General features: G+C 52.1%; 2 protein-coding genes and 1 non-coding gene across 6 annotated transcripts in view; 1 reads left to right on the top strand and 2 right to left on the bottom strand.

The window, feature by feature from the left end:
• Positions 1-2,033: 2,033 nt before the first annotated feature.
• DYNC2I2 (dynein 2 intermediate chain 2) lies at positions 2,034-17,116 on the top strand. The gene is made up of 9 exons (XM_069476883.1): positions 2,034-2,334; positions 9,678-9,926; positions 13,367-13,476; positions 14,143-14,300; positions 14,869-14,978; positions 15,409-15,576; positions 15,804-16,036; positions 16,346-16,503; positions 16,780-17,116. Exons 2-9 carry the CDS (start codon positions 9,780-9,782, stop codon positions 17,016-17,018), a joined length of 1,323 nt encoding a protein of 440 aa, XP_069332984.1. The 5' UTR covers positions 2,034-2,334; positions 9,678-9,779; the 3' UTR covers positions 17,019-17,116.
• On the bottom strand, positions 8,046-8,153 carry LOC138388804 (U6 spliceosomal RNA). The gene has a single exon (XR_011234290.1). It is a non-coding gene; the product is annotated as a U6 spliceosomal RNA (small nuclear RNA).
• SPTAN1 (spectrin alpha, non-erythrocytic 1) overlaps positions 17,107-21,143 on the bottom strand; it is a 62,927-nt gene continuing 58,890 nt past the window's right edge. For 3 of the 4 annotated variants that reach the window (XM_069476880.1, XM_069476881.1, XM_069476882.1), the window contains 6 exons: positions 19,154-19,208; positions 18,546-18,742; positions 18,311-18,364; positions 18,082-18,228; positions 17,845-17,992; positions 17,107-17,577 (listed from right to left, as the gene is read on the bottom strand). In XM_069476880.1, coding sequence (XP_069332981.1) covers positions 17,452-17,577; positions 17,845-17,992; positions 18,082-18,228; positions 18,311-18,364; positions 18,546-18,742; positions 19,154-19,208 — 727 coding nt within the window. In that variant the 3' untranslated portion in view covers positions 17,107-17,451. Of the gene's footprint in view, positions 17,578-17,844; positions 17,993-18,081; positions 18,229-18,310; positions 18,365-18,545; positions 18,743-19,153; positions 19,209-20,373; positions 20,437-21,143 lie in introns of all 4 variants that reach the window. The other variant, XM_069476879.1, reaches the window with a different exon arrangement.

Genomic DNA, 21,143 nt, shown 5'->3' with positions numbered 1-21,143 from the left:
AAGGCTCTCCTACCCTTGAAATGTCTCTCCAAAGTCCCACCCACCCAAAGTATAATACTGTCTCCAGCGCAGCTAAGCTTTTCTTTGTTCATTCCTTCATTCATGCACTCCTTTCCCCCCTCCCCCACAAAAAGCCATGAAAAACTTAAACACTACAAACAGAGAAAAATAAAACTTAAATTACCCAGAGGCAACTGCTATTGACATTTAGGATCTATCCCTCCAAGTTTGTTCAAAAACATTTTTAAGCATAAAAAAAAAAAAAGAAAAAGAAACCAAGACACATTTGTATGTAAATTGTGTTTTACAAAACTTTAATATGTTTAAACATTCAAATACATTTAAACATCTATATAACAACATTTTTAATGGCTGCTTGAGATTCTGTACCATGTGTCAGCAATATGCACTCAAATGCCTATTGTCCGTCCATTCATTCTCAAATATTTAGTGGACACCTGTTGTGTGCCAGGACTTCTAGGCTGACTGCAGTGTTTTACTGTTATAATAATAATGCTGTTAATAAATGATGTGTTGCTGAATATCTCTGGGGCTCAACATTTGTGCAAATCTGTAATTGTTACACTCACACCTGCCTCCTGTGCCCCCCAATTTCTGGGCTTTCTCCTTTCCTTCCTTGACCTTCTGCAGGCTGGATTGTGTCCCCACTATGCCACTGAAATTATTCTCAACAAGGCCACCATATATTACCCAAAATGCCAATTTCTGTGATTGATCTATTTTCTGGCCTTATCTTTACTGAGCTATTTGTGGCATTTACTTCCTTGGACCACCTTTCTCTTCCTGAAATGTTCTTCCTTGGTCAGATAAAGTAGATGGTCTTGCCTCATTCTATAGCTAGGAAAGGACAGCCAGAGAGGTTCCAGGCTGTAAAAGAAACCCACAAACCCACTCTCCAGACAAAGGCTGGTATGTTGTCCAGGCTGGTCTCTAATTCATAGGCTCAAGTGATCCTCCTGCCTTGGCCTCCCAAAGTGCTGGGATTACAGGCGTGAGCCACTGTACCCAGCCTTGAGCTTCTTTTTGAGCGTGATTTTTGGAATCCTTGGTGATGTTTGAAAATTCTTCTAGGGTTTTTTTTTTTTTCTTTTTCTTTTTTTTTAAAGCACTGCCATCCCCTTCTCTTCTAGTGTAGAAGAATTTTGTTTAGTTCTACTTTCTAGGAAGAAATCTCTATTGCATTTGATTTTTCTCCAGTGTTGGTAATCAGTCCTCCTGGCCTTGGCTGCAACAGGACTCTAATGAGGAGGACTCTGTCACTGGGCGGTGCAGAGGGGACTGGAACTGGGCATGTTTCCATCTCTGAGATAGGAGGAAAGCGGCTCAGAGGACCTGGACCGGAGATTCCTGTTCAGAGGCTCAGAACCTGGCTTTGGCATCAGGCAGGCCACCTGCGGGGTCTTACTGGGTGGCTTGGGGAAGTTACATCTCTGACCATAAACATCCTCATGAAACATAGGTATAAATAAAAGTTGCTTCCAGAGGATGAGGATTTAATAAACATATATAATGCTCTGGTCTCTTTGCCTGACACACAGTAGGCACTAATTAATTGGCAGTTATTTGTGTTTTTAATTAAGATTTAGTAAGCATTTTTCTGTAAAAGACCTCAGTTAGGCCTCCCAATTATTTAATCACACTTGGTATCGCGTATGGATATTTTTCATCATCATTCTATTGAGGTAGGAACTGAGGATCAGAGGCAGGGCACGTGGCTTCAAAGTAGCAGTCAACTCGAGCGGAGCGGTTCTAGGCGCTGCTGAGACCACAGGGCTGCTCAGCCAGCTTGGAGCCCCCAGGCCCCAGATCTCGCTGGCCCATCACGGCCTCAGCGCCATCTTTGAGCCTGGCACCAGTGCCTAACTTCCGCACTTCTATTTGCCAAGGAGGAGTCGCAGCTGCCCTACGCTTGCCTTTTCTGGGTATAGGGTATCCAAAACCAGTCATGCTTCTCGCTCCGGCTGAAAAGAATCAGTCATCTTTCTTCTCCCGGGCTTGGAGGAGGCTTTCTAACCAATTCAAAAATGGCGCCGTCAACCTCACTTTCCCAGTCTTCCGCTCGTGGAGGCGTGGGGGCGAAGGTCACGTCTGCGTGCGTGGGCGAGGGGAGGGGGCGGAGCCGTCTCCACGGCAACTCGCGCGCAGCCCGGGCCGCTAGGCAAGGCGGGAAGAGCGGCTTCTGGGGCGCTGGCGACAGGCGGGGCTGCGAGCGCCAAGGGGCCCGGGCGGCCGGGTCAGCTGCAGGATGAGACCCTGGGCGTGGCGTCCGTGCCCTCGCAGTGGAGGGGCGTCCAGGGCATCCGCGGGGAGACGGTGAGGGCGCGGGCCCCGCGCGGAGTGACGCGGGCGGGAAGGCTGGGGCGCAGCGGGGCGGCCAGGCGAGGTTCTGACGTCCCACTGTTTTGTTTTTATGGTTTAGTCCACAGACACTAGCCCGGGTGATATTCTCGGCCCAGTCTTTCCCTGGTCTTTGAGGAAAAACGAAAAGTTAAACAACCAAATCTCTGAAGACCCTACGTTTTGAAGGATTTTGAGTGAACTGCAGTTTTTAGTCACTTCAAACTAACTTTTGTTTAAAAAGAAAGACCAAACTGCATCTTAAGGTCCAGATAAACCGGTTTTCTAGGTTTTTGTTTTGTTTTGTTGTTTTGTTTTTTAAGACAGAGTCCCGCTTTGTTGCCCAGGCTAGAGTGAGTGCCATGGCGTCAGCCTAGCTCACAGCAACCTCGAACACCTGGGCTCAAGCGAGCCTCCTGCCTCAGCCTCCCGAGTAGCTGGGACTACAGGCGCCGAGTCACCAGGCCCGGCTAATTTTTTATTTCTATTTTTAGAAATAGAAATTAGCTAATTTAGAAATTAGCCAGTTGACTGGCTAATTTTTTCTATTTTTAGTAGAGTCGGGGGGGCGTCTCGCTCTTGCTCAGGCTGGTCTCGAACTCGTGACCTCAAGTGATCCTCCTGCTTTGGCCTCCCGGAGTTCTAGGATTATAGGCGGTATGAGCCACCGCACCCAGCCAATCCACTCCTGTATTGATGGGCTCCGCGCTCTGCCGGTTTTCTAGTTATTAACCCAAAAGCGCACAAAACAAGTGCTCTATTGCGATATGGGGCAGGGCTGATAGGGGTAGGTCTTCTCCGGAGGGGTCTTTGTGCAGACTTTGCGTGCTGTGTGCTAGGAGCTATTCTGGTGCTGGGATTCCCCAGTAGACAACAGATCTCTCCCCTCCTGGAGCTTGGGGCAGTTGCAGGGAATGCAATTCTAATGGACGTATGTAACAAGTAAATTATAGAGCGTGTTGGAAGGTGAATTGTGCCATGGCCCCAAAAGAAAGCTGAGGGATTAGAAGGACTGGGTTGGGGAGTGGGAGGTGGGTTGCAGGATGGGCCTTATTGAGAGGGTGGCATTTGAGCAAAGACTTGGAGGACTGAGAGCTGGCCAAGTTCATACCTGGGGTAAACTCCTTCAGGTAGAGTAGAAGTCAAGTGCAAAGGCCCGGGGGCTGCAGAGGTTTGAGAGGAGGAGGAGAGTAAGGAGAGGCAGGTCAAGTAGGGCCTTGCCATTGTGAGGACATGGGCTTTTTGTCTGAGTGAAAATGAGCAGTGTTGGGTGCTTTGCATGTCTCAGAGGAGAAAACTGAGTCTTAGCTTGCTGCCCAGGTAGTTGAACCTGTAGAGTGCCCAGGTCCTCATTAACACCAGTGAGGTTTCCATGAAGTCTTACTCCTGAGGGCAGGTTTCTTGCTTCAGGCCTGGCAGTCTGCAGGGCTCAAGCCAGGATCTGGTCTGGTTCCCAAGCATTTCCCACTTTGGCATGCTGCATAGGAATGGTTCCAGTCAAAAACAAAGAGTGGACGGTTTAGTTAAATCTGTCCAACCATATCACAGGTAACTTTATGATTCCATGCACAGGCTTTTTTTATATTTTTTTTAATTTTTTCTTTTTTTTTTAATTTACTTTTTTAGTCTCTTTTTAGTTTTTATATTTCTACGTGTCCTGGTTCCACAGAACATGCACAGGCCTTTAAAAAATACTCAGAACATCTCTTGCTTCCTGAAGATTCAGATTTTTTTTTTTTAACAGTCCTAATTAGAGACAGGTGAAGATTCAGATTTTAGAAGACTCCAGGTTGAGAATCATTGATTCCATCTAACACTTTCTTTTTTCTTGCAGAGAATGAGATTTAGGCTAGTTAATTTTTTCTTTTTCTTTTTTTTGAGACAGGGCCCAGGCTAGAGTGCCGTGGAGTCAGCCTAGCTCACAGCAATCTCAAACTCCTGGGCTTGAGCGATCCTCCTGCCCCAGCCTCCTGAGTAGCTGGGACTACAAGTGTGCACCACCACGCCTCGCTAATTTTTCTTTTTTTGTAGTGATGGTGTCTTCTCTCGATATGTTGCTCAGACTGGTCTCAAACTCCTGGCCTCAAGTGATCCTCCCAAAGTGCTAGGATTGCGGGCATGAGCCACCGTGCCCTGCCCTCAGGTTGCCCTTCTAATTCTGGTTCTCTCGTTATTTCCACAATATCTGTAGTTACTTCCCCCACTGAAGTCTTGAGCCCTTCAAAGTCATCCAAGAGGGTTGGAATCAACTTCTTCCAAACTACTGTTCATGTTGATTTTTTTTTTTTTTTTTTTTTTGAGACAGAGTCTCACTCTGTTGCCCAGGCTAGCGTGAGTGCCGTGGCGTCAGCCTAGCTCACAGCAACCTCAAACTCCTGGGCTCAAGCAATCCTCCTGCCTCAGCCTCCCGAGTAGCTGGGACTACAGGCATGTGCCACCATGCCCGGCTAATTTTTTTTATATATATATTTAGCTGTCTATGTAATTTCTTTCTATTTTTAGTAGAGATGGGGTCTCGCTCTTGCTCAGGCTGGTCTCGAACTCCTGAGCTCAAACGATCCGCCCACCTCGGCCTCCCAGAGTGTTAGGATTACAGGCGTGAGCCACCGCACCCGGCCCATGTTGATATTTTGACCTCCCATAAATCATGAATATTCATAATGGCATGTAGAATGGTGAATTCTTTCCAGAAGGTTTTTAATTTACTTCACCCGGGTCCATCAGAGGAATTACCACCTATGGCAACTATAGCCTTACAAAATGTTAATTCTTAAATAATAAGACTCGAAAGTTGAAATTATTAATACTTCTTGATCCGTGGGCTGCAGAATGAATGTTGTGTTAGCAGGCATGAAAAAAACGTAAATCTTCTTGTACAACTCCATCAGAGCTCTTGTGTGACTAGGTGTGTTGTCAAGAACAGTAATATTGTGAAAAAAATTTTTCTGTGCAGTTGATTTCAACAGTGAGCTTAAAATATTCAGTAAACCGTGCTATAAACAGATGTGCTGTCATGTAGGCTTTCTTGTCCCATTTCTAGAGCACAGAGTAGATTTAGCATAATTCTAAAGGGCCCTAGGATTTTTGGAATGGTAAATGAACATTGGCTTTAACTTAAAGTCTCCAGGTGCATTAGCCCCTAATAAGAGAGTTGGCCTGTCATTTAAAGCTTTTTTTTTTTTTAATTAGAAGTAGGGTCTCATCATGTTGCCCAGGCATGAGCATACCTCACTACAGCCTCAAGCTCCTGGCTTCAAAAGGTCTTCCCACCTCAGCCTCCCAAGTAACTGGGACACCACCGCCTCACCCTGCTTCTTTGCAACTTTGAAGCCAGGCATTGACTTCTCCTCTCTAGCTATGAAAGTCCTAGAGGGCACCTTCTTCCAATTGAAGGCTTTTTTCTTTTTCCTTTTTTTTTTTCCCCAGACAGAGTCTCACTCTTTTGCCCCAGGCTAGAGTGCAACGGTGTCATCGTTGTAGCTCACTGCAACCTCAAACTCCTGGGCTCGAGTTATTCTCCTGCCTCCGCCTCCCAAGTGGCTGGGACTACAGGTGCACACCACCATGCCAGGCTAATTTTTCTATTTTTAATAGAGACTGGGTCTCTTGCTCAGGCTGGTCTCAAACTCCCAAGCTCAGGCAATCCTCCCACCTCGACCTCCCAGAGTCCCAGGACTACAGCCATAAACCACCACGCCTGGCCTTGAAGCGTGTTTTGTCTACATTGAAAATCTGTTGTTAAGTGTGGCCACCGTCATCAATATTATTACGTAGATCTTCTGGATAACTTGTTGCAGCTTCTCCATCAGCACTTGCTGCTTCACCTTGCACTTTTAAGTTATGGTGATGCCTTTTTTCCTTAAACTTCATGAACTGACCTCTGCTAGCTTTGGAGTCTCCTTCTGAGCTTCCTCACTTCTCTCAGCCTTCATAGAATTGAAGAGAGTTAGGGCCTTGCTCTGGATTAGGCATTGGCTTCAGGAAATGTGGCTGGTTTGATCTTCTCTCCACACCACTGAAACTGTCCATATCAGCACTAAGGCTGTTTCGCTTTCTTATCCTTGGTGTGTTCACTGAAGTAGCACTTTTTTATTTATTTTTTTAATTTTTAGTAGAGATGAGGTTGAACTGGGCTCAAGCCATCCTCCAGCCTTAGCATCCCACGTAGCTGGGACTGTAGATGTGTGCCACGGTGCCTGGCTTGGAGTAGCACTTTTAATTTCTTTCTAGAACTTTTCCTTTGCATGCACAACTTGGCTAAGTGGTACAAGCATGCAAGAGGCCTGGTTTTTGGCCTGCCTCAGCTTTAAACATGGCTTCCTCAGTATGTGTCATCACTTCTAGCTTTTGATTTAAAGCGAGAGATGTGTGACTCTTCCTTTTACCTGACCACTTAGAGACCATTGTAGGGTTATCAATTGGCTTAATTTCAGTGTTGTCGTCTCAAGAAATAGGCCCATGAAGATTGGGGAATAGCTGGTGAGGGGAGCAGTCAGGACACACACGACGTTTATTAATTAAGTTCACCATCTTATATGAGCATGATTCCTGGTCCCCCAAAACAATTGTAATAGTAACATTAAAGATCACGTGTCGGCCAGGTGCACTGGCTCACGCCTTGTAATCCTGGCACTCTGGGAGGCCGAGGCGAGTCGATCGCTCGAGGTCAGGAGTTCGAGACCAGCCTGAACAAGAGCGAGACCCCGTCTCTACTAAAAATAGAAAGAAATGATCTGGCCAACTAAAAATATATATAGAAAAAAAAATTAGCTGGGCATGGTGGCGCATGCCTGTAGTCCCAGCTACTCAGGAGGCTGAGACAGGAGGATCGCTTAAGCCCAGGTGTTTCAGGTTGCTGTGAGCTAGGCTGACGTCACGGCACTCACTCTAGCCTAGGCAACAAAGCGAGACTCTGTCTCAAAAAAAAAAAAAAAAAAATCACTTATCATAGATCACCGTAATAGGTATAATGCTAATGAAAACTTTGAAATATTGTGAGATTTACCAAAATGTGACACAGAGACATGAAACGAGCACATTTTGTTGGACAATGGCACCGATAGATTTGCTCAATGCAGAGTTGCCACAGACCTTCCAGTGTGTAAAAAATCACCGTATCTATGAAGTGCAGTAAAGTGCAGCACATTAAACGAGGTATGCTTGTAGTGGCCAGGATTTTAGAGTGTTTGGGAAGGATACCATAATGGGGAGGTAATTTACTGTCTTAAGGTCAGACAATTTAGTGTCACGAGTCAGACTGACTTGGTGACCAGCCTGGGCAACACAGATCCTGTGGTTGTGAAAAATAAAAAGAGGCAGACTACCTGGGTTCAAGTTCCATTGCAATCACCTCTTTGCTATGTGACGTTGAGTGAGTTACTTCTCTGTGCCTCAGTGCCAACATGAGTAATTTAAAAATAGATTTTACTTCATAGGGTGGTTGTGAGGATGAATGAGATGAGGGAGGTAAAGCTCTTGGAACAGTACCTTGTAGTTAACAAGTGACACTGTTACTGTCATATGGCTTCCACGAAGTTTGAGCTTCACCTACAGTCTCCTAACATTTTGGCTGAGAGTGTATACTTTCTGATCCCCGTGCCCGTTCATTCGCTCTTCAATGTGCATGCTCCCTCGGCAGCTGCCTCCTGTCCTGTGGTTCGGGACATCTGATGGGAAGTTTTCCAGTGCCTTGTGTTTTTTGTTTTTTTTTTCAAAAGTGTCATCCTTGTGCAGGGGCCATGCTAATCTTCTCTGTATCGTTCCAATTTTAGTATATGTACTGCCAAAGCAAGCACTTCCAGAGCATTGTGACCTCTCTTGGAATACTTGACGTCTCCACATGGGTGTGTGAGAGGCATCTCTGTCTAAACCAGGCCCAACAGAACTGCCCCATGTTCTCTTCTCCCTGAGTTTGCCCTCACATCCAGGGACACGCCATCTACCTGTTTTCAGGGAGTATTCCTGGAGCCACTTGGATTCCTTGCTTTCCATGATTTCCAGGCCATCATGTCCTTTCCACACTACCTTTCTAACATCGTGATGGCGCCCATGTCTTCCCACCTCTGCTCCGCAGTTTCCACTCCACTGAGCAGCCAGAGTGGCCTGTCGTGGTATCACGTCCTGGCCCTGCCGAAGGCCGTCCTGTGGCCTGTGCTTAGAGGGAAATCCTGCTCTCCGTGCTGCCTCCCAGTGTGCTCCCTCCCCTCCCCCATGGACACAGTGGCTAGTGTAGTCTGAGCACGTGGATCTTTTCCACCATAGGGTTTGTCCTGGTGCCCCCACCAGACCTATGACACTTTCCCACAGTTCTGCACTTGGCCAGGTCCTTCTTGTCCTTCACATCTCAGCTCAGATGCCATTGCCCTGAGAGCCACCTTTGCTGTCCCATCCAGACAGCCTCTCTAGCTGTCCCTTCCTTTCTGCACTTCTGCATGTGCTGAGCACGATGTGTATTTGGTGGGTTTTTCTTTGTCTTCTCCCACCCCTAGGCTGTATGGATCTTGCACGTTTTCTTTTCTGCTGTATCCTATCCCGAGTACCCAGACGGTGCCTGGCAAGTAGATGCTCAATAAGTACCTTTTTTTGTTTTTTTTTAAGAGACAGTGTCTTCCCCTGTTATCCAGGCTAGAGTGCACTGATGTCATCATAGCTCAATACAGCCTCAAACTCCTGGGCTCAAGTGATCTTCCTGCCTCAGCCTCCCTAGTAGCTGGGACTAAAGGTGTATACCAGCACGCCTGGCTAATTTTTAAATTTTGTATAGAGATGGGGTCTTGCTATGCTGCCCTGGCTGGTCTTGAACTTCTGGCCTCAGGCGATTCTCCTGTCTCAGCCTTCCAAGTAGCTGGCATTATAGGTGAGTGCCACTGTGCCCAGCTTAAGCCAGCATGATTCTGATAGCTGTTGGTATCTCCAGGAATGGCACTTTTGTGTCCCCTCTGAATAGTTCAACCAAAAGTCCTGGGGTAGGCTTTCACTGGCCTGTTTGGGTCCCATGGCCACCCCTGAACCGGTCACTGTGGCTAGGGGACGGATACAGTATTCTGATTGGCTACCTGGAGGTCATGCAACTCCCTCAGTGGGACATAGGAGGCTTGAGGGGTCATCACCAACCCAGACCTCACAGAGCGGGCTCCTGCTGAGGAAGACAGGCTGGTTACAAGAGGAGGGAACAACCTCTGGGCAGACCCAGTGGACGGAGGCCTGCTAGCCTGGGACCCGCAGCAGCAGGAGTGGGTTGTGCAGTGGGGCGGGGGCACTGGGCGGGTGGTGCTGGGAGTCCAGCTGAGTGGTCACACTAATTTCGATCTCCACCCCAGAAGAGTTGCCAGACGGCCAGTATTGCCACCGCTGAAGCGTCCACCCAGGCCCGGAGTCATGCAGAGGCTCAGGTGCAGACAGAGGCCCCCGTGCCGATCAGCATGCTGCCTCCGTCCCGGCTCGACACCGCCCGCCTGGCAGCCTTTCTTCGGCGTGTGGAGGCCATGGTCATCCGAGAGCTGAACAAGAATTGGCAGAGCCACGCATTTGACGGCTTCGAGGTGAACTGGACGGAGCAGCAGCAGACGGTAGGGAATGGGCTGGTGTGCTGGGGGCGCCGGCCTCTCTGCCTCTTGTGGAGCCTCTGCCTCACGGCTAGGTCTCGTTTTGCTCCACCCAAAGAATGGCAGCACCGGCCATCATAACAGCTGGCTTTCACCAAGCTCTTACTTCCTGCCAGGTGCTGAGCTAAGTTTTATAAGAATAAGTCCTTGAACTTTTACTCCTGTCCTTGAAGTAGGTACCATCGTTCTCTCCGTTTTACAGTTAGGGAAATGGACACCCAGAGTTGAAGTAAGTTGTCCAGAATCAAGCTGAGGTAGCAAGCACAGAGGCAGGCGGAGCCTGGGCAGCCTGACATCCGTGCCCTGCCATGTACTAGGAGGTGAGGTGTCTCTGGGCCAGGCCTTGTCCTAAGGACGTCTCCTGTGGGATCTCATTCACTCCTCAGAATGACTGTGTGAGATGGTGCTATTACGATCTCCACTTTATGGATGGGACTCAGAGAAGCTAAGTGACTTGCCCAAAGTCACACACTTATAAACTGGCCAAGAACCCTGGAACTTGAACCCTGATCTCTCTTTTCACTACCACGCTATAGTGACGTCAGCATCTCCAAGTCTTTCTGCGCTCGAGGGCTACTTCGAGTCGTTACCCTGTAAATTCAGATGTCTGGTGGGACAGACAGCCTAGGCTTCAAGATCATGGAGCCTTTAAGTGAGGACTTCTTGGTTTTTCCTACACTTGGGGCCTAAGTTCACCTCATCTGCCCCAGCATGTTGCCCATGGACAACTGCTTGCTAAGTGCCGCAGACTGCTGAGCCTTTTGAGTTCTGATGGAAACATTGTTATTTTTTATTATTATTTTTTGAGACAGACTCTCACTCTGTTGCCCTGGCCAGACTGCAGTGGCATCATCACAGCTCATTGTAACTTTAGACTCCTGGGCTCAAGCAATCCTCCTGCCTCAGCCTGCGGAATAGCTGGGACTACAGGCGCGCCCTACCACACCTGGCTAATTTTTTTTCTATTTTGTGGTAGAGATGGGGTCTCACCCTTGCTCAGGCTGGTCTCAAACTCCTGAACTCAAGTGATCCTCCTGCCTTGGCTTCCCAAAGTGCTGGGATTATAGGTGTGAGCCACTGCACCCAGCCTTATTATTTTTTGATTCAGTGTTTTCTTCCTTTAGGAACTGAGATGAGGTAACTGTGTATTCAGAAATCATAAGCCCTTCTCTCATCTCTTCCTTTTTTTGTGCCTTCCTGCCCATCTATTTCCAGGGGGACACAGTTACCCTGATTTCACCAAATAATTGGTGGGTGAGCATTGATTTATTTGAGGAAAATCATCAAAATTGCTCTGAAAACTAATTGCCAGGTCACACCAAAGTGTGTGTCTTTTTGAGCAGGGCACAAGGAGAAGAACATAATTAACATTACTATCTCAGCACGTTGCCTCTTTCTCTCTCTGCCGCTGCTTGCGCCCCACGCGAAGTTGCATTTGGAGGTGAACATTTGTTCTTTATTGTTAGGGCTTCCCCACGTTTCTGTGGATTCATTTGGTCCATGTGCATATCACTTGCCCCCTTTTTAAAAATATATATTCTTTTCTGATTACAAAAGCAATACGTACTCATTATAATAAATCCAGTCAGTAGAGAAATACATAACATAGCATGTGCAGACAGTGGAAGATAATACTTTGGTTCACAGGCCTTTGGAATTTTTCCTGTGCTAGAGTGGCACCTAGCATGACTGTCACTACTGTTGTCATTAAGAACATGTGAAACAAAAATGGAAAGCACTGTGCTTGTTGCTTGTGGCCTTTCTCACTTAGCAGAGCGTCTCACAGCAGTTCCTGTAGAGCGCCTGGCCTTCCCAGCAGCTGCGCTGTGTCCCACTGTGGGACTCGCCATCCAGTGTCTGATGGCAGCACAGTCCAGGTAGCAACTTCACTTCTAGAAATTTGTCCTCCAGAACTTGTGAACAAGGTGCAAGTTTGGGCCTCACGCCTTTGAGCAGCCATGTGGTGTGCCAGTCCCCTGCTGGCCCCTGGGTTTCTCAGCCAGTCCCTCCCTTCCCGCAGAGGAGTATTTTCACACTTAGCTGTGAGATGACAGAACTGCAGTGAGTCTCCTTCTCTGTGGCTTTGTTCCTTTTTTTTTTTTTTTTGACAGAGACTCACTCTGTCACCTGGGCTAGAGTGCTGTGGCATAAGCCTAGCTCACTGCAACCTCAAACTCTTGGGCTCAAGTGATCCTCTTGCCCCAGCTTCCTGAGATGTTAGGACTATAGGCACGTGTTACCACACCTGGCTAGTTTTTAAAATATTTTTTGTAGAGATGGGATCTTTTCTTTAATTTTTTATTTTATTTTTTGTTTCTTATTTTTTTTTAAGCCACAGTCTTACTCTGTTGCCCGGGCTAGAGTGCCGTGGCATGAGCCTAGCTCATAGCAACCTCAAACTCCTGGGCTTAAGTGATCCTACTGCCTCAGCCTCCCGAGTAGCTGGGACTACAGGCGTGAGCCACCGCGCCCAGCCTAATTTTTTTTTCTATATACATTTTTAGTTGGCCAGATCATTTCTTTCTATTTTTAGTAGAGACGGGGTCTCGCTCTTGCTCAGGCTGGTCTCAAACTCCTGACCTCCAGCGATCCCCCCGCCTCGGCCTCCCAGAGTGCTAGGATTACAGGCGTGAGCCACCGTGCCTGGCCTTTTTTCCCTTTCTTTCTTTTTTTAGTATATGTGCTGCCGAAGCGAGCACATTCCCTTTCTTTCTTGAGACAGAGTCTCGCTCTGTCACCCTGGCCAGAGTGCAGTGGTGTTGTCATAGCTCACTGCACCTTCCACTCCTGGGTTCAAGCAATCTTCCTGCCTCAACCTCCTGAATAGCTGGCACTACAGGCACGAGCCATGATGCCTGGCTAATTTCTTTCTATTTTTAGTAGAGATGGGGTCTCACTCTTGCCCAGGTTGGTCTCGAACTCCTGCGCTCAAGCGATCCTCCTGCCTCGGCCTCCTAGAGTGCTAGGGTTATAGGTATGAGCCACCATCCCCTGCTGATGCCTGAGCTTTTTAAAAAAACTGTGTGTGTTAGGGGTAAATATGACATGAAATTGACTGTTACTCCTTGTCAAATGTCCAGCTTGGTGACGTTGAGCACCCTCACATTGCCCTGCAGCCACCCCCACCCTCCCATTGCAGATGCTTTGAAACTGTGGAGCAAGCCTGTGAGAGCAGCCACAGCACTGGGGTTCTTGGGCCCTGCCTTCTGGGGTTCTGGAAGCATCCTGTTAGGGCAAATGTGGGCATGGAAGGTCCACATTTTCCTCCAGGATTGGGCGGTGGACTTGGATAGCTTCTGAGGATGAGGGCAGCCGCAGCCTGGTTGTGGTTTTGTTAGGTGGCCAGGAGGCCACCTGCTGGGTGGCTTTGAGATTTAAGGGTTGTGGGTGGCCTCTCTTTGCAGGTGTCTTGTCTGCACACCCTGTGTTACCCCCCAGCCCAAGGGCAGGGTCTGCATGTAACCAGCATTTCCTGGAACACCACTGGCTCCGTGGTGGCCTGTGCATATGGCCGGTGAGTGGCAGCAGGGTGCGTGAGGGGCAGTGGGCGGCCCTAGGACGCTTGCTGGGCCTCTGTCTCCCCTGCTGCATGGTAAAGGGTGGGGTCCATGAGCTTGGCTATTCTGGGAGTCTGTCTTCTCAAGCCTGCCTTGGCAGGGTTGGCAATAAGTTGGCAGGAAAAGAGCGGGGAAGGGCGCGGAGCGCTCAGGACCCCATCCAGCTGCCAGCAGTTCTCACCTGCTCCATCAGCTGTTTCCCTGGTACTTGTTTGTTTGTTTCTTTTCTTTTTTTCTGAGACAGTCTGGCTCTGTCTCCTGGGCTAGAGTGCAGTGGTATCATTATAGCTCACTGTAGCCTCCAACTCCTGGGCTTAAGAGATCCTCCTGCCTCAGCCTCCCAGAGTAGCTGGGATTACAGGCGCCAGTCACCATGCCTGGCCTGGTGTCCCACCCTGCCATTTCATGGGCCCATCCTTGGTGCCTGAGGACCCTTTTCCAGAGAACGTCATGCCCTTGGGTGCCATGCAGAGCCTGTACCACTTGGATACCCAGAGTGCAGTATCTGGATGTGCAGAGGACATTGACGCAAATTGTTGGGGGCTGGTGGAGGGAGAGGCAGGGGGGTGGTTGGAACCCTGGCTTGGGGGCAAAGCCGGCTCAAGCACATGCCCCGTGTGCAGGCTGGACGACGGGGACTGGAGCACGCTCAAGTCTTTTGTGTGCGCCTGGAACCTGGACCGGCGGGGCCTGAATCCCCGGCAGCCGTCGGCAGTGGTGGAGGTGCCCAGTGCTGTCCTGTGCCTGGCCTTCCACCCGACTCAGCCTTCCCACATCGCAGGTGAGCTGCCCACCTGCCACTGGCCGGCCTCCTCTCAGGACTCTGCTTCTCGCCTGGTGCAGAAGTGGCCAAAGGGGAGCTTTCCATGGGCCCTTCAGTTTCTGGGCCTGGCAGGGGCAGGTCTACTGCAGGGAGAGACAGGTGGGCCCTGACCCCTCCGCTCAGTCTGAAGCCCGGGTGAAGACCTATGGTGGGCACAGGCGGGCGTGGAGCACCAAGGAAGTGGAGGCAGAGTTTGGAAAGGGGCCAGGGCGGGCTGTGCAGAGGCCCAAAGAGGCGGCCACCCTAGTGGAACTGCTGGTGAGGACGGCAGCCCGTGCAGGTCGGGAAGGGGCAGGGGATAATGGAGGCAGTGGCAGGGCGCTGGGTGGGGGCATCAGCCTGGCCGTGGGCAGAGCTCTCAGGGTGCAGCAAGGAGTGACTGAGGGCCTGGGGGACCAGGACCTTCCCTCTGCAGGGATGGCTTTCAGCCAAGTGGCTGCACGACCTGCTTCTGTGGGTGGGAGGGAGCAGGTGCTTGGCCGGGAGTTGGGGCTGAGCTCCTGCCCCAGCCCGCTTGTCCCCGCAGGAGGACTGTACAGTGGTGAGGTGCTGGTGTGGGACATGAGCCGTCCTGAGGACCCGCTGCTTTGGCGCACAGGCCTGACAGACGACACTCACACAGACCCCGTGTACCAGGTCAGGTTGCAGATCCCACCTTCTCTCAGAGTGGGGGGGCCTTGAGGCAGGGCAGGCTGAAGGTGCCTGCTCTCCTAGGAAGGTCACGGGGCCTTGGCAGTTGGCAGTCGGGCAGCTGCCTCCCGCATTCTCAGAGCTCCCACGGCATGAGTCACCCCCAGGGCGCTGTGGCCATCCATTCCCAGCCTCCTACACAGGCGCTGGCTGAGTGGCTCCCAGCTGTCCTGCCTCCCTGCTGGCTCTGGGATTCTGGGACTGGGGAAGGACTCAGAACCCTTAGGGTCTGCCCCCTGGTGGGTGAGGCTGGCTCCTGGCCTCCCTCAGAATTCTCCGTTTTTTTCCTGGAGGAGAAGGGGAGGCTGGGGGTGGATCCCAACCTTGGGGGGCAGATGTCCCTTTCTCCATCCTGTCTCTACACCTGTCGTCTCAGGTGGTTTGGCTGCCAGAGCCCCGACAGAGCCACCGCTTCCAGGTGCTGAGCGTGGCCACAGACGGGAAGGTGCTGCTCTGGCAGGGGGTCGGGGCCGGCCGGCTGCAGCTCACTGAGGGCTTCGCCCTGGTCATTCAGCAGCTGCCGCGGAGCACCAAGCTCAAGAAGGTACGTGGGCGCCATGGACACAGGCCCCCAAGGCAGCCCCTGGCCTGTGGGGCTTCGGCCTGGAGGCATCTGCTGCTCTGCTGAGCCAGAGAGCCTGGGGGATGGTGGGGGGAAGGGGAGGCTTGGCTGGGACTTGCTGGGTGACCTCCCCTCCTGTCCCGGCTCTGTTGAGAGCGCGCCATCCGATGCCCTTGGCTCTGACCTTGCTGCTGCCATCTCTCCCACAGCCTCCCCGGGGTGAGACTGAGGTGGGCACGACGGCAGTGGCCTTCTCCGGCTTTGATCCCAGCCTTTTCATTCTGGGCACGGAGGGCGGCTTCCCAGTCAAGTGCTCCCTGACGGCAGAAGAGGCAGCCCTCACGCGGATGCCCAGCTCTGTGCCCCTGCGGGCCCCGGCACAGTTCACCTTCTCTTCCCATGGTGGTCCCATCTACTCTGTGAGCTGTTCCCCCTTCCACAGGTAGGAAGGCCTGGGTCTGGGGGTTCCTCTTCCTCCATCAGGCACAGGGAGGGCCACAGGGTCCCTGCCCTGCTGATCTCCAGCCTGCTACACCCTGAGATAGAACTGCTTCAAACCCCATCTGACCCCCGTGTTCAGCTCTTTGGTGGCTGGCCCCAGACATCCTGCTCTCCCTACTGAGGACTGGCCCCAGGCTTGGGGGCCAGGGAGGCTTTTCGTGAGCCTGAGAGCCCAGGAGGAGTCTAGGGGCAGGTGCCAGCCCCTGATGCCCAGCACTGATCACCTTGTCTCACTCTGCATCCTGTCTAGGAATCTCTTCCTGAGCGCAGGGACGGATGGCCACGTCCACCTGTACTCCATGCTGCAGGCCCAGCCCCTGATTTCGCTGCAACTGTCCTACAAGTATCTGTTTGCTGTGCGCTGGTCACCTGTGCGCCCCTTGGTTTTTGCGGCTGCTTCTGGGGAAGGTAGGAAACAGGCCTTTAGGTGGTGGTGTGGGCCTAGCTTGTGCCTGGAATCCTGGGCTCTAGCAGACCGCACGTGGGGTCAGGACGGCTTCCCCTCCAGAAACTGAACTGTAAGCGACCATGGCTGTGTATGGGAAGAACTGGACTTGGTGTCACCCTTAGTTTGCACTGTGGTCTCTAGAGTTTTTCCTCACCAAGTGCAAGGGTGCCTTTGTTTCAAGAGGCTCAGAAGCTGCTGCCTTGGGCCTCTCTTACCGTATACATCCCTTCCTGCAGGTGACGTGCAGCTGTTTGATCTCCAGAAAAGTTCCCAGAAACCCACAGTTTCGATCAAGCAAACTGAGGATGGCAGTCCTGTCTACTGCCTTGAATTTAACAGCCAGCAGACTCAGCTTCTGGCTGCCGGTGACGCCAAAGGCACAGTGAAGGTGTGGCAGCTGAGCACTGAGTTCACTGAACAGGGGCCCCGGGAAACCGAAGACTTGGACCAGCTGGCAGCAGAGGTGGCCACCTGAGGGTGACGGGGGGTGGGGCACAGAGGCAGCTGGCATGAGGCTCCATTGCACTGAGCTGTGTGTTTCTGATGCTCAATGAAGAAAAGCTTTTAGGGGGAGTCAAGTCATTTATTTGTCTTTTATGTGAAAACAGACAGTTGGGGGGAAGGGAGAACAAGAAGGAAATGAGCCAGCTGCTTAGGTTTTCTGAAGTCGGAATGAGGGCAGCTGGCGTCAAGACGTGAATCTGGGTCCCCACAGCAACAGGGTGATTGTGACTGGACCAGAAGCGGTTTATTGAAGCACCATTTTCTACTAAGTCTTATCCCAAGCTAAGCAGGCTTAAGGTTACACTGGAGAATAACACTGTCTGGAATATTTTTTAAGAGCACAAAGATGAGTTGACATGCAGCAGGGCACGCAGCGAGGGGCAGGCTGACCTCTGGGCTGAGGATCAGTTCACGAAGAGCGAGCGGGTGAACTCCACGTAGTCGAAGGCAGTGGGGAGCTCGCGGCCCTTGCCGTCCACGAAGGGCTTCATGTGGGAGACGCAGTAGTCGGCTTGTTCCCGGGTCAGGTTCTAGAGGGAGAGATGGGGCCTGTCAGCTAAGCCTGCCAGGCTCACGTCAGACCCTACCTCCCACGTCGCAGTTCACAGCCAGTTCTATCAGTGGTATGGGACTTAGTTTCATTTGTACATGGAGATAAAACTCCTGTACCCAGCACAGGGTAGCACCTAAAACTGGGGACTGACACCCTCGACTCAGCTCTGCCACAACTCCAAGCACAACCCGTAGCTTTAGTTCTACGGAGGAAACCCCTTCAACCCACCTCCCGAGGCCTGTACCTGGTAGAGCTCCTCCTTGGTCACGTAAGGCTTTCCCTCTGAGCTGAGGGCCCGGAAGGCGCTCTCGATCTCCTCACTGGACTTGACGTTCTCAGTTTCCCGGCTGATCATGAAAGCCATGTATTCTTGCAGGGAGACGTGACCATCCCTGGAGGGCAGGGGACAAGTGCTGTGAACAGGGAGGGCAGACGGGGCCCAGGGCAGAGGCTGCTTTTGCTACCTGCCCTTGAAGCTTACCTGTTCGGATCCACAGTGTCCAGGATTGCCTCGAACTCGGGGTCAGGTTCCCCTTCCTCCACCATGGGCAGGTCATAGCCCAGGGAGCGCAGGCAGGATTTGAACTCCTGGTGGTTCAGCCTGCCAGACTTGTCCTTGTCAAAGTGTCTGCAGCACAAAGCCCAGGGCTGCTCAGCACACAGCCCTGCTGCTGAGCCCACCCCCAACCCGGGCGAGTGGGGCTACTCACTTGAACATCATGCTGAATTCTTTGAGGGCCTCCTCGGTCACACCTGTGGTGTTCCTGGAAATAAGAACAGAATTAGGGACCGGGCCCACCACACAACAGGTGACATTTTCTTTTCTACCATCCCAGCTCTCTGTGGACTGCTGGTCTCTGGGCTGAGCTTTGGTAGGTGGCTGAGACCCTTCCTCCTACAGCCCTCGCCAGGGCCAGTGCCTGCCCAGATCCCAGACTCGGGTACCTGGCCTGGATCTGCTGCTCCAGATTGTGCTGCATGCGCATGCCCAGCTGGTCCAGCTGGTCCCACTGCTGGGCCAGGCCCACAGTGCTGTGCTCCGTGTACTTGTTGTCCAGGATGAGGGCTTCCTCCATGGCGGCCCCCAGGTCCTCAATCTTCTTGAGCTGACTTCTCATGGCTCGAATTTCCTGGTGCTTGCGCTGCAGGGCGGGGAGCAAAGATGCATGGGACGGGGCCTGTGCCTCAGTCACCGGCCCAAGCCCTCCTCGAGCTCCTGCTCCTAGCCTGGCCTGCGACCTGCTAGAATGGGAACATTCTAGAATGGGGACAGTGGGATGGAGTGAAGCTGAAGAAATCCAAACCTCAGGAGAGGGAAAGATTTTCAGTATAATGAGAGCCACAAACAAGTTGGTAGCCCTGTAGGGAAGCAGGGCCTAGGTAACAATTGCCAAAGATTTTCTTTAAAACGATAAGCCCCCTACTGCTTTCTGACAAGGGAAAAGGGGTAACCAGTGCATCTGGTCCCTGACTTGAAACCAAGCAGGAAAGCACACACCTGCTGGGGGTGGCTGAGTAGTCTCAGCTGGGTCAGAAGCCCAGGGGGTACTTACTTTGGTAGCTTCAAGCTGGGATTCAAGGGTTCCTGATTCTTCCACCATGCAGGACCTGAACACAGACGCACAGTGAGGAAGGGGCCTGGTCACGGCAGACCAAGAGCTCAACATTAACTGTCCAGTGAAACAATGCCTGGCGACCTCATGTTGCTTTCATGAAGGGAAAAACGCCTATCTAATTGGCCATCTTTTCCTAACTGGCCCTGGGAGCCAGGGAGGGCAGGTAACAGTTCTACCATTTCAGAGACAGGAGCTGCTCTGACATGTGGGCCAGGACCCTTTCTCATGTGGCTCCTCAGGCCCAGCCAAGCTCGGCCCTCAGGTGACTCGGGGTGGAGACTAAGTTCCCCTGTGGGAACAGAGCACTCTCCGCAGCCACGGGGGTGGGATGAGAGACCCTGCACACTCCTGACCCCCAACCGATGGCAGGGTTTAAGGCAGTGGGGAGGCTGCGAACCTGACAGCCACCCCCAGAAAACCTGGAGTCTTCCAGCAGGTTCCTGAGGAGGGAGCAAGGGAGCCATGTCCCAGGGTGAGAGCATGACCTTCAGATACAGGAACAAGTGGGGCACTAAGAGCTCATGACCAGTGTGGGTTTTTAAAGTGGTTCTAACTGTGCCCAAAGAAGGGAGATGGCTGTGACCAAGCCCCAGGTTCAGGCTGCATAATCTAGACACAGCCAGGGCCCGGGCCTCCTTTCCAGGGCCAAGTTCTGAAGAGCAGATGGGCGTTGGGGAGCCTCCTTCTCCCCAGGATGGGTCACAGCACGAGGTCACAGAAAGCTACCAGTGAACAGACAACAAACGAGTTGGGGTTACGTGCAGGGGCAAGTTCACACGGTGCACATGGACTTGGTGGGGTTCTAGCCCAGCCTCCCCTGGACCCACATTTGTCCCCACCTACCCTTTTAAAACCCAGCGAGCCAGGGTTAGCTCTGAAATCTCCCCAATTCAAAGTGCTCTAGCAAGGCAAGGCACCAGACTTCCTCCGACCCCAGCAGGTCAGACTCACAGTCACGCCATGTCCCCCAGGGAAAAGCACACCCCCAGGACCTGGGGGCAGGAGGCGGGGTGCCAGTGCAGTGGGAGGAGGACAGACCCCTCCTTCCCAAGCGGCCGCGGGCGGTGGGTTAGTCAGAAAGCAGAGCCGCCTGGGGAAGTCAAGAGTGCATCGGTAAAACCACAGTGAGGTAAGAAGAGAAATAAGAGGAGAAAAACCTTCCAGACAGATCATCCCCAACTTCATACTGACAGACACGAATGACGCGACGATACGCTATGCTAGTCAAAGGAAAGAAACCAGTGAATACACCAGGGGAGGAGGCAGGAGCACACCGCGACAGACACACGCCACAGGGCCCAAGCTGCCAGTGCACAGGCAAGGGCCACCTGGCGCCAGGCGGGTACCTGGAGGTGGGAGGCCTGACAGCCCAGCTTGGGGCAGCTTACACTGGGACTGGGCAAGACGGGACAGGGCTGGGGAGGAGCCACAAGGTGAGGGGAGCGTGGCCCCCCATGGAGACAAGACCAAGACCAGCAGACACGGCTGTGGGGCGGGAGGAGAGCCAGGCAGCCAGAGTGTCCCTACGGCTCAGGCCGGAACTGTGGTCTGTATCCCCACCTGCTTTGCTGTCACCACGTGCAGCCTGACTGGCTTGGGCACCTTTCTGTCCTGGCCACCTTTATAGGCCTGACATTCCTGTCTGTAGAGCCTCAGGATGCAGCCTAAGCCTCTGTAGTCCCACCAGCCCGGGGCCTTTACAGGAGAGAATGCAAAGGTGACCAACCCAGGCAGAGCCCCTAGGCCTTGCAGGGAAGCCCCAGTGGGACTGGGTGCGACGGCCCTGCTCCTTGCTCCTCTCTGGGGGCTCCTCCCCCACTCTGTCACATCACCACACGGGCATCTTTGCCTTCTCTTACGGCAGACAGTTCTTATTACCCTCCCCTTGCTGGGGAACATGGCAGGGTAGCCTCATCCCTGGGGGTGC

The sequence above is a fragment of the Eulemur rufifrons genome, chromosome 7, assembly GCF_041146395.1.
Source record: "Eulemur rufifrons isolate Redbay chromosome 7, OSU_ERuf_1, whole genome shotgun sequence".
Classification (NCBI taxonomy): Eukaryota; Metazoa; Chordata; class Mammalia; order Primates; family Lemuridae; genus Eulemur; species Eulemur rufifrons.
The sequence above is the reverse complement of the archived record's forward strand: the minus strand, read 5'-3'. Positions and strand labels throughout refer to the sequence as shown.

What these genes read in the sequence shown, in the direction of transcription:
- DYNC2I2 (XM_069476883.1), top strand. Translation starts at nt 9,780, where the DNA reads ATGCTGCCTCCGTCCCGGCTCGACACCGCCCGCCTGGCAGCCTTTCTT. An exon ending in GGACGGAGCAGCAGCAGACG is followed by an intron (nt 9,927 to 13,366) that starts GTAGGGAATGGG and finishes CTCTCTTTGCAG; the next exon opens with GTGTCTTGTCTGCACACCCT. An exon ending in GGAGCACCAAGCTCAAGAAG is followed by an intron (nt 15,577 to 15,803) that starts GTACGTGGGCGC and finishes TCTCTCCCACAG; the next exon opens with CCTCCCCGGGGTGAGACTGA.